The 19493-nt window shown below is 38.8% G+C and overlaps 1 protein-coding gene across 1 annotated transcript in view; it reads right to left on the bottom strand.

Moving 5' to 3' along the window:
- Positions 1-10611: 10611 nt before the first annotated feature.
- Positions 10612-19493, bottom strand: part of HAS2 (hyaluronan synthase 2) — an 11581-nt gene continuing 2699 nt past the window's right edge. Inside the window, exons 2-3 of the mRNA XM_015824080.1 lie at positions 12923-13024; positions 10612-12275 (exon numbers count right to left, since the gene is read on the bottom strand). Of these exons, the coding sequence (XP_015679566.1) occupies positions 11346-12275; positions 12923-13024 (1032 nt within the window). The 3' untranslated portion in view covers positions 10612-11345. The remainder of the gene's footprint in view (positions 12276-12922; positions 13025-19493) is intronic.

Genomic DNA, 19493 nt, shown 5'->3' with positions numbered 1-19493 from the left:
TTGTTATTATTATTGTTATTATTATTATTATTGTTATGGGTCATCGCATGGTCAGCCAGATGTTCAGACTGGATTTGGCATTTTGTCTACCTATCGAGTCCTTACCAAGGACCTGGGATAGGCAGATGTGGATGTTTAATGTTATTACAGATATCGTCGCAGGATGGAAACGGTTCCTAGTAAGGCCGCCTTTTGCAATTGACTAATGGCGAATTTGTCAATGCCAATGGTGTTCAAGTGGTGCTCCAGTTGTTTTGGGATTGCACCCAAGGTGCCTATTACTATTGGTACTATCCTTGCTTGCTTTTGCCACAGTGTTTCTATTTCTATTTGTAGGTCTTTGTATTTTGTTATCTTCTCCAGTTCTTTCTCGTCTATTCTGCTGTCTCCAGGCACTGCCATGTCCACTATCCAGACTTTTTTTGTCTTTCTTATCGACAGTTGTTAAGTCTGGGGTATTATGTTGCAGGTGCTTGTCTGTTTGAATTCTGAAGTCCCAGAGCAGTTTAACTTTATCATTTTGTATGACTTTCTCTATTTTATGATCCCACCAGTTCTTGCTTAGGGCAAATGATACAGGATGATGATGATGATGATGATGATGATGATGATGATGATGATTACATACCATTGCAAAAATTGAGACCCATGCCTCTTCTTCATAGCGATGCCTCTGATGGACCAGTGACAGACCAGAGCATCAGAAGGAGCCAGTGTGCCAAAGTGATGCAAACCAGGTGGCTGCCCCATATCTCAGAGATGATGCACAATAGTGTTCCACCATTCCCGGCTCTCTCACTGCTAAGCTCCCAAGGACAACCATGCAGCAATTGAATTCCCCTCTACTCTGCTTAGAACTTACTGAAGAGACGTTGGAACGAACTCAAAAGTTTATATATCTTGCCTGGGGAGAAATGAGTTTAGAACACCAAGCATTTTGGGCCGAGCAGTTTAATACTCCTCCAAGGGAGGATAAGAATAATCTCATTTCTGGAACAGGTATACAACGAAAATGGGGAACACATAACTAGGAATAATAAGAAGGAAAGTCACAACATACTGATATCAGCAAGAGATCACCAGCCAAGGTCCAAGGATGGGGAATTGGAAACGGGGGTTCAAACCTCATTGCCAAGAAAATAAGAACAATGGTTTTATCAGGAGAGGTCAAACTCTCTCCATGGCAAGCCAGGTGAATTGTATCCCTGGGGAGAAAGAGATTAAAAAAAAAGTCAAGATGGGGAGAGGGGAGGGCTCAACAATGTGTGTAGGACTTTGTTGCACATACAGAAGAGATGGTGTTTTAATTGTACCATTTACTGTCTTGTCTTTTTTTTAATCTCTCCCCATGTAAGTGCTGCTGATCATTTGTAACTTGGGTGGTGGTCTCAAAGGTGCTTTTTTTCAAAGGATCTGGACTGTTTTTTCTTTGAGGGAGAAAACTTTTCATTTCTCATCCAAGAAGCTTCATCAGTTCTGATGATAAAGGGATGGAAACGGGGGATGGAAAGATTTTCTTTTTCTTCCTCAAAGAAAAAAAACAACCCAGCTGCCTTTTGAAAAAGCACTTTTGAGATCGCCACCTAAGGTTACAGATGATCAACAGCACCCACATGGGAAGAGGTAAAAAAGCACCTTTGAGACAACTATGACCTGGATGACTAAGAATCTCCACAGACACTTGGGTGGTTTCTTGGGTTTGGAGAAACTGACTGGCCCAGGAAATCAAGTGGGAATTTGAGTCTGAGTCCCACCAGTCAACCCAACACCTCAACGCATATACTGGTTACTAAGAAATTCATTCTGGGAAAATAGGTAGATTTGCTTAGTAAATAATTGAAATCCCATCTGTCAAAACCCATTTCTATTTCATTTCTATCCATCTCCTCTGATCTAAAAACAAATCTCACTTTCCCCTGGGTTCTGCCATACTCCCAAGGGGGAGGGGGGATATGCCTGTGCGGTTATTGCTTTCGATTCCTCTATTCTCTTCAATGTAACCTTTTGTTTTGTTTATTGCTTCTGTGTCCGCTGCCCACTACAATGTAACAATTTGCTTCCTACACTGCATCTCTCTCTGAACTTTCCTCTCCCTAATCTGTCAGATAGGAAAAGAGGGGAAGAAAGAAATACAACCTCCAGAGCCTGGCTTATTTTTCCAGTCTCAAAAGGAGGTGCGAAGAGCTGCTTGAACATCGTGCTACTACCGGAGCTGGACCGATGTTATCTCCCCTTTCCCACGATGGACTTAACGCCTGGGGATTGGCCTGTCTGAACCATTGGGATGAACTGTGGGGTGGGGTTTGCTTGGGGATCTGTATCGATCTGTAAAGGAATCCCTCAGATCCTGTCTATTATGCCTGCTATCAACTACTCTTAATAAAAGTTCCTGTTGGAGGAAATCGTCTCCAAGAATTCTGCTTTCTTAAGATGTGGGATCGAAGTGGATCCTTACACCCATCTCTACATAGGAACAAGCTATTTTTTTTTTTAAAAAAAAAGAATGTGGTTAGAATTTTACCATATTCACATTGTCCAGAAGTGTATTTTATTCCTTTTTATGTAACCTATATTTTAAAAAAGAAAGTTTGATATATTCATTTCCTTGATTTAGATGGATCTTCTTGTTCGGAAACTATAAACTGACTTAGAGTTTAATGCAATGCATTAAATGCAACCATAGTCACAAGAGTCACTGGCTTTGAAAATAAATATCATTTTGTAGTACAGGCAGTTCTTCACTTACAACCACAATTGAGCCCAAAATTTCTGCTGTTAAGTAAGACATTTAAGTATATTTTGCCCCATTTTACAACTTTTCTTGCCTTAGTTGTTAAATGAATCACAGCAGTTGATAAGCTAATAACCCAGTTGTTCAGTGAATCTGGTTTCTCCTTTGACTTTGCTTGTCAGAAGGTCACCAAAAGTGATCACATGACCTTGGGACACAGTAATGGTCATAAATATGAACCCGTTGCCAAGCATCTGAATTTTGATCACATGATCATAGGGATGCTGCAAAGGTCATAACTGTGAAAAGTGGTCACAAGTAATTTTTTTTCAGTGACATTGCGACTTTGAATGGTCACTAAGCAGACTATTATAAATCAAGGACTACCTGTAACTTTGGAGAACTGCCCATTTGGCAAGGCACATTGTCTATATATAGATGGTCTGCCCATGAAGCTGGTTGAAAGAGTCTCACCAAGCCATTTGGTAGAACATAGCAAAAGCAGCTTCTGAAATATGAAATTGCCATCACATTAATTACAAGTGTGTCCTTCTGGCTCTCTCCCTTGAAGTCCTTATCTTCTGCTCTTCTTCCTGCTGGAGGATAGGTCAGGGGGTTTGTAAGGAGTCTATTGTCAAACTAATTGATTGCCCCTGGGGAAATCTGAGTTCAGAAGCGGTGGGCCTCTTCTGGGTCAACAGGGGTCAGGCACTTCAAAGAGGAAATAGATGTGTTCCATCAGGGGTGGGAATGACAGAAGTCATTGATACTTGAAGTTGCCAGGGCTGTCTTCCACTGTGGGGCAGGAAGCAAGACAGGAATCTGCTAAAAGAAAAGCTCAGAAAAAGATAAAGTTATACATGTGTAGGAAAAGTTGAAAAGCAACCTGTTAAGAATTGGCATTTTAAGTGCTACAGGTAATCCTTGACTTATGAATATAATTGAGCCCATTATGTTGCTGACTGAGGCAGTTGTTATGTGAGGTTTGCCCCATTTGATGACCTTTCGTGCCACAATTGTTATAAGTGGATCATTGCAGTTGTTAAGTTAGTAACATGGTTATTAGGTGAATCTGGTTTTTCCATTGTCAGAAGGTCGCAAAAGGGGATCACGGGGACACTGCAACCGTCATCAATACATGCCAGTTGCCAAGCATCTGAATGTTGATCATGTGACCATGGGAGACTACAATTGTCATAAATGTGAAAAGCGTTCATAAGTCCCTTTTTCCAGTGCAGTTGTCATTTTGAACGGTCACTGAATGAACTGTTGTAAGTTGAGGACTACCTGTAATGGATGGCCATATGCAACAGAAAAAGGGGAAAGAAATCCTGGATTAAGGCATGGAAGAAGCTGACTTATAGTGAGTTAAGCTACTACAGTTCCTAAGAAAGGATTTTTCCCAGCTTGCTCAAATATTTTTTGATTGGATAGATGAATTTTTTATTATGATTTTGCATATTGGGTTATTTTGGGTATTGAACATACATAGCAAATGGGCAACCCCTCTCTTGAGACTTCTAGCCTGCAGTTAAGCACCTAGGCTGGCATTCTTACCTTGATGACTGCACTTATACAATTGTTCAGAGTTATGTACTCGCATTTTGGAGTGGTTCCTGACATAGATGTTGGAGAGGGAGAGGGAAAAGGCAGGCAAGTAATGAAATTTGTGATACTCGCATGCAAATCATATGACTTACGTACTTGTGTTCAACCTTAGGACATAAATAAGGAAAACTAGGTTGTGCACAGTGCCCATTATGATTTCTCTATCATCAATGCGGTTTGTGTTTCCAAATCTTTTAATAAAGCATCCAACATACCAACCTCTATTGACACCAATGTATTTGCTCCACTTCTATTTGAAGGTTTTTATATTTTCCTATTCTTTCTCACTGACCCTTCTACTGATAGCTCCTGCAATGATAATCATCCATATTTGTTTCTTCAAAACTATAATGTTGTTGTTGTTGTTAGTTGCAAAGTCATGTCCGACCCATCGCGACCCCATGGACAACGTTCCTCCAGGCCTTCCTGTCCTCTACCATCTTCTGGAGTCCATTTAAGCTCACGCCTACTGCTTCAGGGACTCCATCCAGCCACCTCATTCTCTGTCGTCCCCTTCTTCTATTGCCCTCAATTTTTATAGTCTAAAAATGTATCAGTTTATGTTTGAGTGTTCTTCAGGATCTTAACTTCTACCATCACCACCATTTCTTCCTCTTCTGTTTCCTCCTCCTCCTCCCTACCCTTTTTATTGTTAGAGCGTGTGAGATTTTCTTCCTAAACTGCCTTGATGAATTCACTATATCCGGTGAATTGGGGAATGAAGCACCATTTGGCACTCTGCCTCTCACACCAAAATATCTTTCCTTCTGGCCACACACACACCCCCTGGCTCTTTATGGTACAGCTCAATAGAGGCTCACAGTTGGAACAAACAGAGTGTGTAGTATACCCCATGCTTGGTAAATAAAGGTAAGGTTCAAAAAAACCACCTTCTTTTGAAATACATGTATTGACATGTTTTATTCTAGAAGTTTCTGAGGCATGCGGAAAAAGCTGGATTTGACTTTTCCTATTTTGCAGAAGCAAACTCCCATCAAGATAGCCTGAAATATTTTAAACAGCCCTTAAAGAGGAGAGATTTTGCTTAGATTGTTATAAACCATTGATTTCTTTCTTATTATAATTCATCTCATTACTATAACTGGAATTGGAAAACTTGTTAAATAAACAAATGCCTTAGCTATGGATGGTTTCTTGCTCTATGTTTCACTCACATGTTCTCTCTCTCTCTCTCTCTCTCTCTCTCTCTCTCTCACACACACACACACACACACACAGAGAGAGAGAGAGAGAGAGAGAGAGAGGCTACTGTACTGAAATAAATATTTGCTCTGCAAACACTCTTTAAAAATACTTTTATTGTAAGTAAAAAAAATTCCCTTTAAAAATAATAAAAGCAACAGATGGAAAAGATTTTATTAATACAATTTTGTTTAGAAGTACTTCCAATCCAGAATTTGAAATGCAGGCAATTGAATTAGTAGCTACATGTAAATTCCCTTCAAAGACTAGTTTTCAAGAAGAATTTTGGAAATTAGTTGCACTGTAGAAGAATGTTGGCTAAATGTACTGCTCTCCCTATGTTTCAAAGTCTTTGTCTAATAACATAGGAAATTTATTTATTTGTTTTACCTAAATTTCCTTGTAAATGACACAGAAGTTATGAACACCCGTATGTAGAGGCTTACAAGTTTTTGTTTCCTGGATGAGTTAGAGCAAATAATAATTACTGAGGTGGGATATTTTTTCCGTGTCCTATATCCTGTTTATCCAGAGTCCTTTTGCATTAAAGAATGCAAACTGAATCAAAAAAACTTTTCCCACCATCAATTACATATTTTGACTTTTTGGCTACAAAATTGGGGCTGCATTCCCAATGATTGTTTCTGATATGTCAAACTAGCTTACAAGACTGATAATTTAGGCTGGTTATTTCTTGTCTATTTCTGAATTATAAAAAACTAAAATCTCCAAGTTTAATTCAGATTCTGATGACTCCGGATATTTTAACAACAATACAGAAGCAGTTTGCCACTGACTTCCTTTAAATTTGGGGGGAGAGAGAGCTTCCCATGTTGGTCTACTGCCCTGGGGTTTCCTGGTGGCGCCCCTCCAAGTACTAACCATGTCAAGCCCTGCTTAGCATTTTGAGACGAGCCAAAATAGAGTAGAATAGAATAGAATAATAGAGTTGGAAGGGACTTTGGAAGTCTTCTAGCCCAATCCCCTGCTCAGGCAGGAAATCCTATACCATTTCAGACAAATGGTTGTCCAGTCTCTTCTTAAAAACTTCCAGTGTTGGAGCATTCACAACTTCTGGAGGAAAGTTGTTCCACTGATTAATTGTTCTAACTGTCAGGAAATTTCTCCTTAGTTCTAGGTTGCTTCTCTCCTTGATTAGTTTCCATCCGTTGCTTGTTGTCCTGCCTTCAGGTGCTGTGGAGAATAGCTTGACTCCCTCTTCTTTGTGGCAATCCCTGATATATTGGAACCCTGCTATCATGTCATCCACCATATTGATTTTTTTTTACCATATGTCATTTCCCCAACAACAAATGGAAGGGTTGGGTAATAAAGACTGGGTAGCTTGTTCTACAAGGAATTCACCACTGGTGTTCCCATAAGGCTTGGATAGTTTAGGAAATCCAGAGATTTCTTGGTAATTTATTCCTCAGCAGGTTCATATCGGAAGTGGGCCAGTTTTGTTTTATTTTGTCAGAAATAACTAGCCATAGAATTTTCCTACAGCACTGGTAGAAAAACTGAGAAATGTTTTCATTTTCACTGAAATCAACAAAAAAAATGACAGTCACAAACTTTGTGTGTTTGAATGAATGTTTGAGGAGGCCTCAATTTTTGACCTTCAGATGTTTATTTGAGGTATCATGAGAATACAGCCAAAGCATAAGACTCTGTCTCCCTCTCCCTCCCTCCCTCCCTCCCTCCCTCCTTCCTTCCCTCCATCCCTGTATTTCTCTCTCTCACACACACAAACACATCTGCATATAAAATTGGTGCAGTAAAAAGTACTGTGTATTATAGAAATGGGACAAGTTATGCACACATCTAGATGGAAACATGGATCCACATAAACATTTACACCATCGATCACCCAAACAGAGATTAACTTTTGGTGGTGACTTCCATGATTTAAATTAAGATTCTATGCAGAAAACACTACTATAGAAAAAAGATGTAATACACTCACAGTTGTACAAAAATATTGTATTTATTAAAGTAACAATTGTACTAAACAACCTATATTTGAAATGCTTTGAATTATTGCTAGAATAAATACAGGCAATAAATTCAATATTTTTTAATAAAAGGAAATGAATTATTTGACACTCAAACGTTATTACCCAAAGCTTTAACTTATACAATATAAATAGTTAAAAGGCAAAGTCAAGTTTCTTTTTCCCCCACTTGTGTTGTTTATTTATTTTGTTTCATATTTAAAAAAAAATGTAATACTGATCGATTCGGTATTAAAAAGGGTCTTTCCCATGCCCAGCTGAAGTATATAACAAAAACAAATTTGCAAGCAAGCATGCTTGTCTCCATATCACAGACAAATAAAGGGAAGTGTGTTGCACATCATTTTATGACAGAGAAAGAAGCAAACCTGCATCTTAATAAAAGATTGTTAAAGAGAATCAGAGGAATGTATTTTCCAAAATCCAGTTAAGAAACTAGAAATGCAAACCAATGTGATGCTGATAATACTTCAGTAAATATCCTTTGAGAGTTAGTATTATATAATTTTGCCCACCCCATAGGCCAGTGATGGCGAACCTTTTAGAGACCGAGTGCCCAAATTGCAACCCAAAACCCACTTATGCATTGTCGGGTGCCGGGTGGGTGTGGCCCATTGGGTGGGTGTGGCCCATTGGATGGGCATGGCTGCGGTGGTAACAACAGACTGGGTGGGACTAAAAAGTTCAACAATCAATTCCAACTTTGCAAGATCTTTTTTTTCCCCAAGAGAAGTTGAAATTGACTGATTGAACCTTTTTTTTTTTTTTTGCACACGGCAGTGGAGGGCTAAAGTAAAAAGGTTTTATAAAACCCAGCTGAAGGCCTAGGACTGGGGCGACAGCGCGCATGCCCACAGAGAGGACTCTGAGTGCCGCCTCTGGCACCCGTGCCATAGGTTCGCCACCACTGCTATAGGCATTAGGCCCCAAATTTTTATTTTTCTAAACTAGAACCATACTTATAGGCATAAGTAAAACAAACTCTGTTTACAAACATGTCTATCAGCGTTTTTTAACGTTGACCATTTTAAGATGTGTGGACTTCAACTCCCAGAATTCATGCTGGCTGGGGAATTCTGGAAGTTGAAGACCACATATCTTAAAACGGTCAACGTTGAGAAAAATTGGTGTAGACGAACTTGGAATAGATGGAATTACTACAGCCCATGTCCATGTTTGTTCATTTCACAGAGTTATATCTAGTGTGCTCATGTTACCCTGGAATAAATCGCATTCCTTTTTGTGGGTATATAGCAAACACCTATGAGATTATATTATTAATCACATCTCTATTAAAATCAATGGGACATTATAGTTATTTAAGTCATCTTCCAGAAGCTGGCATTCTTCTGATTGGTAAGATTGCAGTTTCCATCCACCCTTACACCCTTACATGCTGACTGAGAATACTGGATGGAAAATTTTTGAGATGAGATTTTTGGTTAATATGTGACCAACCTAACTTTAGATCCAGCTAATGTGTTTAAAAGCTTGGGAAATAAGGAATTACTTTTCAGTTTCCAAACTTGGGTCTTCGGATTGAAAAATGATGTACAAATTCCTTTTAGTTGCATTTCCTGTGTGTGCATTTTTTTAAAAAAAAATCACTTTCACTAACATTGATTTAAAGTTGCTGTGGTTTATGAATCTTTTGGTTTTATTTTAGTGGCATATCTGTATCATTTAAACATTTCTGGGTAACACAGGAAGCAAGAATACTGGATCGTGGTTACCAATCTGCTACATGATTGAGTACCTTTATAGGTATCTTTGATTACGCCATGTATTCCCAGCCAGATTTGTTACCTTGCTCCAAGATAGCAATATCAATAGCATTTAGACTTATATACCGCTTTACAGCACTCTCTGATAGGTTTACAGAGTCAGCACATTGCCCCCAACAATCTGGGTCCTCATTTTACTGACCTCAGAAGGATGGAAGGCTGAGTCAACCTTGAGCCAATCTGGATCGAATTCCAGGCTGTGGGCAGAGCCTGCAATACTGCACTCTAACCAATTCACCACCATAGCTCTCAAAGATCCTCACAGATTTTTTGCTAAAACAGAGATTATGGGATTTATTCATCTTTCAGGAAATATATTCTGAATATATTTATTCATCTTTCAGGAAATATATTCTGAATATATACTGAAGGCAGGATAAGAAGCAATGGATGGAAACTAACCAAGGAGAGAAGCAACCTAGAACTAAGGAGAAATTTCCTGACAGTTAGAACAATTAACCAGTGGAACAACCTGCCTCCAGAAACGGTGAATGCTCCAACACTGGAAGTTTTTAAGAAGAGACTGGACAGCCATTTGTCTGAAATGGTATAGGGTTTCCTGCCTGAGCAGGGGATTGGACTAGATGACCTCCAAGGTCCCTTCCAACTCTGTTATTCTGTTATGTCTGGGAGGGGGAAACAATTGCACATATCTATCCCTTTGGCCTTAATGGGGCAGAATGTCCTTCAGTACAACCGACACTGAATACAAAGAGTTGTGCATAATCACTTGGAGAAAAGTATTCCCAGAATTAGGGGGAGCACTCTGCAGGTGTAACAAATAATAGAATTATTGGAAGGAAACTGGGAAAATAGACATGGAGAGCTACAGTTCTGGCTGTTTTTACCAAATAATGAAAGAACTGTTGCAATATAAGCCCCGCCCCTTTTGTACATGCAGGTGATGTCATGATGCATCTACAGAAGGGGCGGGGCTTGCAGCAGTGTGATGCACTATCATCAGATGGACTGGTTTGACCCATGCTCATTGAACAGAGAGCAAGGGATGAGATTCTTATGAAAAATAACACTTGATGGGCTGCTGTAGAAGACCTTTTTAGAAGTTTCTCTCACCGTTTTTCTATCCCCATAAACTGACAATTTGCTTTTTCCAAATAAAATTAAAGCAACGCACATGTTTATATATATACTGTAATAGAAATAGCCATCCATCCATTGAAAAATACAGAAATTAAGTTTTATTCTTAAAAAAACACAGAGCATCCATTTTCACATTGTGGGCGAGGGTGTTTTTGTTTTTAAACCTTTTATTTTAAAGTAACAATTCTTCAACACCTATTTAGAAAAGGGGCTGTAAGTGGGATGGGAAGAAAAGATTTTTGGCAGTAATATAAAATACGAGCTTTTTTAAAAACAATGGTGTAAAAGGTAAACAAAGACAAATTATTACAATGATATAAAAATACAACTGGGTCATCCACTCTTATAAAAAATGACTTTGGAATTGCATTTGGCAGTTTCACACACACACATACACACACACACACACGTGTCACATCATTCTAAAAAAAAATATCACAGAACAATGCAAAGAAGTTTATAAATTATGGTTGCAAGGGTCATCAAATCCTTTGCCTGTGTCTCCAAAACTCTCTTTCTTCTGTGTCTGTCCATATCAGGGTGACTAATGAGGTATATAGGACATTAACACTTTCGGACATACGCATGATAGAAGAAAGTGCATTTTCAGAGACCACCCACAGGAATGGGTTGAATCCATGATTTTTATCCTCCTCCCCTACCGAAAAAAGGCACAATCACATTTTTATTTTATTTTTTGTGGTTTTTTTCTTTTGCTTTGGCATGCTTCGTTAATGTTCAATTCCAAGCAGCAATAATCCTTTTCCCTTAGCGATGTCAAATTCAGTGCCACCAACTCTGAAAAGGTTTATTTTCATGTCCCTTGGGGGGGGGGGGAAACTTTGCTAAGGGCAGCAAAAATGAAACAACAACAACAACAATAAAATGTCCATGCTGGTGAAATCACACATCAAGCACCATATCGTATTGTTGTTCCTTCTTCCGCCGGCCACATTTAGTGATAAGAGCTAAATATAAAGTCAAAAGCATTACCCAGTAGCAGGCGTAAAGTATTGTGCCAATGATCAGCACTGTCTGTTTTGATTCAGAAAATGGCTTTCTAGATTCCTTGTATATGGTGAAAATAACCCCGCCTAGAAGGATTGTAAACCAAACGGACACGGGGATGAGTCCTATGAAATTGACCACAATAGTTTTTCGGCCGGATGTGCCCCATCCTGCCTTGTTTATGGTGGCTATTGCAAACATCTTGGCTGGAAGTAAACTTGACATGTACAACACTGAGTAAAGGGACATAAACACCATAACGATGTTCCCTCTAAGGCAGCTCGCAAAGGAAGACTTGATGAGGCCAACAAGTTGAACAGTCAACAAGAAGAGAAGGATGTTCCACAGTTTCCCCCGGTAAAAAAGTTGTATAACAGTGGCAATGAGAAAAAACGGAAAGAACCCTGTGATGACTGCCTCGTAGGTCATCCACAAGTGATGCTTGTGGAACCACATGGCGTTGTACAGCCATTCACGGAAATAGGACTTACTCCAACGGGTCTGCTGGTTCAACCATCTGAGATATTCAATGGGCGTTTCCGTAAGGCACTTTGATCGAGCGGTGTACTTTGTCGCATAGCCCAGGCTCAGGACTCTGTTGGTGAGATGTCGATCATCTCCAAAGCTACACTGAGATCCCATGAATTCTTGATTATACCAATCTTCCACGAATTCATGGAGTAAGGAGTTTCTGTACATCCCTAAGGGTCCACTGATACACTGTACACAGCCAAAGTAGGACTGGCACGCTCGTTCAATATTAAATGCCATCCAGTACCTGACACTGCTGAGAAAGGAGATCCATGAATCGTACTTGTTCAAAATCTGCAAGAGAAGGTTAAAAATTAGTTCCTGAGATAAAGACAACAAGGATATCCTTGACATAAAACTGTCAATGTTTTTTTAATGTTGTAATATGGAAGGTTCCCTATTTATTGTTTACATCCACCAGCTCTTATATGCGTAAGAATAACCTCTGCACAATAACATTTCTCAAGATCTTAGGATGTCCCAAAAATTGTTATTGCTTTTGCTGCTCTAGTAGTAAATTAAGCCAAGAGTTTCAAAGACCCAATATTTTAGTTTGGATAAATTTCTTTGCTTTGCTTTACTTTTTGTCATTATTCTGACTGAGAGAGTTCAAATCCAATCTTCAGTAATTCATCAGACCAATAACCACTGTCTTAGTATTTAATATGTATTCGACAGATTTATATGTCACCTTTTTCTGATGGACAGGTAGTCCTTGGTTTATGATCATAATGGAGCCTGCCCACTAGTTCTAATCTCATAAAACCAGCTGGGGGTCATTGGGCCAGTCACTCTGACATAGGAAAGAGGCCTGGAAAAACCAGTTCTGAAATCTTGTGAAGTAAACTGCAGAGACTTGTCCAAGCAGTCATGAAAAGTCAAGACATACATGAAAGCACCCAAAAAACAAAAATTAAAGTCAGAACAATTACTATATTCACCTGTACATCTCCTCCAACACCACCAACCATCGGATCTTCTTCTAAAACCTTCACCATTTCCACCGAAGACGCTGGATCGAGCATCGTGTCTGAATCGCATACCTATGCATAAAAGAAAAAGAAAAAATTAAGAAAGAGACCAGGGTAGGTTTGTTGAAAAATAGAACTATAAACAATTACATAGTTAAATAATAATGCTTGCCTGTTGTTGATATTTTTTTCATTGGATTTCCCGAGAAATCTCATAATGCTTAAATCCAATACTGTGACTTAGCAATTGTTTAGCAATGAATTGGAAATGCAGAATAGGTATACCACAATGTAAAATGTACCAGAGTGCCTTTAGAATATTGGCCAAAGAGACTTATGAAATTGATGGTAAATTTGAAGAAACAAATTTCTGCAGGGTGCTTGCTTTATAAGGAGAATATAGTCTGCTATCCCATCCCCCTGAAAGTTCAGTTGGTTTTTTTGCACTTAATTTGGATCTCTAAAAACCCACCCAATGGAAATTATATTGCTTGTTCTTTGCAAGCAATGTTAAACACAAAGTAGTGGGCATATCACTTCAATGAGCTATAATTCATTACAGATAGTCACAACTGAGACCAAAATTTTTGTTGCTAAGAGAGATAATTGTTAAGTGAGTTTTGCCCCATTTTTTGCCACCATTATTAAGTGAATCATTGCAGTTGTGAAGATAGTGGACAGGACAAGAAGCAATGGATGGAAACTAATCAAGGAGAGAAGCAACCTAGAACTAAGGAGGAATTTCCTGACAGTGAAAACAATTAATCATTGGAACAACTTGCCTCCAGAAGTTGTGGGTGCTTCATCACTGGAGGCTTTTAAGAAGAGACTGGACAGCCATTTGTCTGAAATGGTATAGGGTTTCCTGCTTGAGCAGAGGGTTGGACTATATGACAGTTCCCTTCCAACTCTGTTACTCTATTATTCTGTTATTATTCTTTCCCATTGACTTTGCTTGTCAGAAGGACACAAAAGGTGTTCACATGACCTGAGACACTGCAAGTTATAAATATGAACCAGTTGCCAAGCATCTGAATTTTGATCACATGACCATGGGGATGCTGCAATGGTTGTAAGTATGAAAAATGATCGCAAGTGCCGTTGTAACTTTGAAAGATCACTAAATGGATGACTGTATGTTAAGGTCTCATCATCATCCTTGTCATTTTAGCCATTATCCATCTACTGCAGGATGAAGGTCTCTTCTGCATGTTTTCCAACCAATATAGTCCTGAGCTTTGTTTTGCCAATTGGGCCCACAATACTTGCTGATGTTGTCGATCCATTTTGTTGGACGCTTTTTATCAAGTGGGATCCATTCTATGACTGCCTGGGTCCACCTGCCATCAGTTCTTCTTGCGAGGTGACCATCCCATTTCCATTTCAATTCTTTTACTCTCTTGATGATATTGTATACTTTTGTTTGTTCTCTAATCCATGTGCAAATCTTTCTATCTTGGCTTGTAATGCCGAGTATGCATCTTTCCATGGCTCTTTGGACCACTCCTAGCTTTTGTATTGATTGTGAGGTTAGTGTCCACGTTTCACTGGCATATGTTAAAGCAGGTAGCATACACCGATCAAAAACTTTTCCCTTCAGGCATAGGGGGAGTTTGTTCTTGAAAATTATGCTTAGCCTGGCAAATGCCTGCCAATCACATTTAACACTTCATTCAATTTCCTTTATTGTATCACCTTCCACTGAGATCCGTTGGCCAAAGTATATGTAGTGGTTCTTCTCTAGAGTGAATTTTTCTTTCTTTCTTTGGTGAATAAAGATTATCTTATCTTGTCTTGTCTTATCTTATCGTCTTATCTTATCTCATCCTATATCTTATATAGAACAGGATAAAGAAACTCAAATTGGTGGGTGCTTTGCACTGTTCCTGATCTTGAGAGAGAGAGAGAGAAAGAGAGAGAGAGAGAAAGAGAGAGAAAGAGAGAGAGAGAGAGAGAGAGAGAGAGAGAGAGAGAGAGAGAGAGAGAGAGAGAGAGAGAGAGAGAGAGAGAGGATTGCATTTGGTGCCCCAGTTCAAATGTTTCCCACTGTCCTAAGGGAGAATGAATGATGACTGAACTTACAGATGCTTCAAAAAAAATTGGCAGAGGATCTGGGAAGAAATGTGATAGCCCTTTTTGCTCACAGAAGGTTTAGCTATTTATGTGAAATATATACCTTGGATTCCACCATCCAGCTCTCTTTGAACTCGCAATTCATGGGGCTCCACACTTCTAAACATTAATAAAAGTCTGTTTCACTCTTATGTTTAGAGTGCATGTTATTTTATTTCCTGATTATATGGTCATGTTTCCAATGGACTGGGAAGGGGTTATATTTTTATACTTCTTAAAATGTGAAATAGATAGCTCTTTTGAGCACGGTTGTTGTGAATACAACTAGTATTTGTGTTGTATATACAGCACACTTTGCATCGCTTGGTTTTAAAAAAAGATTTAGTGGCTATGTGAAATTTGGTTTATTTTTAATCTTGCTGGAGGTATGTGTGTGTTAAAGTGCTATGTAAACCCAACCTCTCTGGCTGGTTTATGGTTTACAGTACTGTGTAAACTGAGAGAATGGGTTAATTCAGTAAGCAAGCAGGTTTGTGAACACATTCTCTGAACTGTTGCAATTTTGACTTTATTCCATGGTTTTCTGGAGGATCTATGCGCATATCAGTATAGTGTAAATGGGATTACTCTTATCTCTTCTATGTCCAGCCCTTGAATTGCACAAAACACTTTTGAATTTAAAGTTTTGAATTCAATTCTGAGCTTAAAATCAAAACAGTTGCTTCAGATTCAGGAAGGATTAACTTGAGCATTTTGGTTGAACATCAGAGGGCCTGTTTCAAGCTCAAGAATTTTCTTGCACCCCTTAACAATACCTCATCTCTTCTATAGATCTGAGGCATCCCTGACAATCATCTACTTCATGTGCTGCTTCCAGCATACTCAACAGACTCCATTGGTGTTCAAATTTATAAAGGAGGAATTTCATACAAAAAGGGACATTTCAAAAATCAAGGCAGAATAAAGAAAAGGGAGAAAAATATTCTTAATTTCAGAGCAAGCCAGACCTTCAATATTTTGAGAGAATCCATTGAGGAACTGAAGGCAACTTAAGGCAACTTAAAATAATTAAAAGAATATGCAGAATATTGGACATGCTAATTAAATCAGTATGATTAAACTCAAAATTAAAATCAGTTGTTAAAATCAGCCTTCTTCCTTTGGAAGAACATTGGATAAACTTTCAATACACAAATGAAGGTGCTCAAAAGTTTCAGATGTTGAAAAAAAATGAGAGAATATAATGTTTTCAAGCCAAGCAAACACTGCTTCTACTTTCCTAATAGGGCCTCAATGCCTGTGATTCATCATGATCAAATCATTAAAATTAGATGAAACCTAGTGACTCATGGGGAGAAAACATCACATGTAAAATAATAAAATAAAATTGAAATTATATCTGAATTCTAAATTATGGAGTTACTGCCAAATTTCAAGTTGGTGTGACCTAATAGTAAGAACAGTTTAAAATTAGAGATAATGGTTAAGAAAGGTGGAGGTCCATCCTTCTCCTGGATGTTCTGCTGCCATCTCTCTGGGCTGCTTTAATTTGGATTTCTGCATTACAAAGGGGCTTGAATGATCTCTAAAATTCTGTCATTTCATTTCTGTATTTATTAATGGCCAGATGTGGCTATAACTCAACTCAATGTTTTGCTTCAACCCACTTTCTTCTGGATTTCTAGTACCTGTCCTCCCTGACTAACCCAATAATCTTGCTTCCCATGGCCAGGGTGTTGAGTGTGAGCAGCTGAAATCCCCACTCATTTTGCTGCTCTCCTCTTCATCCCTTGCAGAAGAATCATCTAGATGAGCAACTGTGTTTTTCTTGGACACTAACAATGGGTCCATGGCTTTCAGGATGATGAGTACCCAGTTTTCTCTCTTTTGCTGCCCCATAACACCTCTGCTGGCAGTGACCACCTCATTTTGCCCAGCAATAGGGCCGGCTTATCAGGGAATTTTATAGCCAGTGTCCAAATGGAGTCAGAGACCCTGATATGGACTTGTAGTTTTATATAAATAAATATATTTTATAACTATATACACATGAAACTAGATAGTCAGGCAAACAGGAGTATCATCAGGTAAATCAACACAGCAGGAATATCATGAGGTAAAAGCACACAGAGGAAAAAGGCGGGAAACAAGGAAACTCCCCCTTTTCACTGAGCAACCAATCACAGCTCAGATTCCTTCATGCAGTGGCCAGTTCTCTTCAACCAGTTTGCTGTAACTGAGTGTTCTACTCATTGTCCAACCTTTCACGGTTCCCGCTATTAAGTTAAAAATCTTAACGGCTCTTGTGGGTCACCCAAAAAAAAGATAATGCAGAGAATCTGTCCACATCTCTGTACATGTAAGAGGGTATCAAGAATACAAATGCACTGGTGATTAATACAAGTAACTTGCATGAGTGAAATATAGTTTGGGGGATAGGCTTTTCCCCAACATCACCACCCAATTCATTTTTAGGGGGTAATACATGGGTGGAGATGTCTACCAGATATAGCCCAGCTGACAGATAATCCCCGCCTAAACCTTGCACTTTTAGAATTGGGGAGTTGGCCTGGTCTAATTCATTTTTAAGCGAACAGTATCAACCAAGGCTTTAAAGACAAAGCTTTTGCCTTGAGTGAGGTAATGCAGCTGTGGAGGCTGAAGCCCAAGAACTTGGCTGAAGGACTAGTCTTGTTTGTATTTCTAAGCTTCCCCCCACCTTCCTGATCCAACCCGCTTTCCCTCCCTGCTTCTTAAAAAGTTTTAATAGGACTACAAACTTTCCATTTTCATAGACGCTGCCAAACCTTTGAGATTCTCTTTTGAGACGTAAGACCATATGTTCACATAAGAGGGCCTCTGAGATGCTCACAGAATGAACTAAGCCTTCAGTTCCTAGCTGGGGTTGTTATCTTTTTTTTTAAAAAAAAGAAATGTGCTTGATGATTTTTTTTTCTTGGAAAAAAAAGACAATAGAAAAAAACTTTTAAAGGAAGACAGAGAGAGAAATGTAGTCTTAATATTAGATAACATTGGCCTGGAATCTTAGGTGTTTTATCAGCCAGATTTAATAACTTATCTTGGATCAAAGCTCATCTGCCGGTTTGATCTAGTAGTTAAGGCACCAGCCTAGAAATCAGGAGAGGGTGAGTTCTAGTCCCACCTTAGGCCTGAAAGCTAGCTAGGTGACTTTGGACAAATCACCAGAAGACTGTGAGTTCTAGTCCTGCCTTAGTCATGAAAGCCAACTGGATGACTTTGGACCAGTTACTCTCTCAGCCCAACCAACCCACACAGGATTGTTATTGTGTGGAAAATAAGGGGAAGTAGTATTAGATATGTTTACCAGCTTCAGTTACATATCAAAATAATAAAGGTGGGGTATAAATAAATGTAAATAAATAAAATATATAAACTATCCTCTGTTGCTCTGTGGTGTATCTGAACTTCCACTTGTGATAGCAGACCAAAGGTATGAGGGAAATCAAATATCAGAAAAAAACTTTGCTAACTCAGCCTAAAGTCCCACCCATTCAAACTTGTATTTCCACAGTGGCCAATCAGATGTTTTCTGAGAAGCCAAAAAGTGAGCAATGAGCATAATGACTTCCTCCTGCTTGTGTTCTCAGCAGTAAATATTGAGAAGTAAACTTCTATGCAAACAGAAGAAATGGTAATTCCAGGCAAAGTAGTAATTACAAAAGCAAACTGGAATCTTGACATACTAAGACTCTTGATGTAGGTTCTTTTCTCCCACCTCCTATAACAATATCGAGGGTATTTTTCTTAAAAATGACTCCTAATATTACATATAATGTCTAATGATGGTGATTTCAGTCTAAAAAAAAATAGGATCCAAATTTATAAATGTGGTCAGGTTGTTATTCAGGTAGTCCTCAACTTACAATTGTAATTGAATCTGCCTATCATGGTCATAAAATGGGTCAGTCATATGACCAACTTTTTTTGCAGCAGTTGTTAATTGGATCAGCATGATTGCTAAGAGAACTGATGGTTTGTTATGGGTGCGGTTTTACCAAAAATTGGAAATAAGTGTTGGTTTTTGGCAAAACTGTTATAAAATGCAGTCACATTTCCGTGGGATACAACGAACAACCATGAACGCAGCCATGTTACTAAATGCCGGAAGTTTGGTTGTGTGGCTGAGGGAAGAGGTAAATGTTGGAACTTTGAATCCAGGTCATAATTAATCCCAAGATAGGTCTACTGTAAATCAAAGATTATCTGTAGGCAGGTTGTTTGATAGGCATATTTTTCACTATGTTGACTACATACTACTTGTAGTTGGGAATAGTTTCACTATGTTAACAGTATACTACCTATGGTAAAATCCTGTTCTTTCTTCTTAATAGTTTTTTATCTTTAAACTGACCAGCCAGCAGAAGGCAGCCTCAAACTAAATACTGCATCTGTATAGACCACAATTATTGTGAAGTATTTAAGACCT

Source organism: Protobothrops mucrosquamatus, unplaced genomic scaffold, assembly GCF_001527695.2.
Source record: "Protobothrops mucrosquamatus isolate PMUCROS unplaced genomic scaffold, P.Mucros_1.0 scaffold2107, whole genome shotgun sequence".
NCBI classification, from domain to species: domain Eukaryota; kingdom Metazoa; phylum Chordata; class Lepidosauria; order Squamata; family Viperidae; genus Protobothrops; species Protobothrops mucrosquamatus.
Note: the sequence above shows the minus strand (reverse complement) of the source record. Positions and strands in the feature narration are given on the sequence as shown.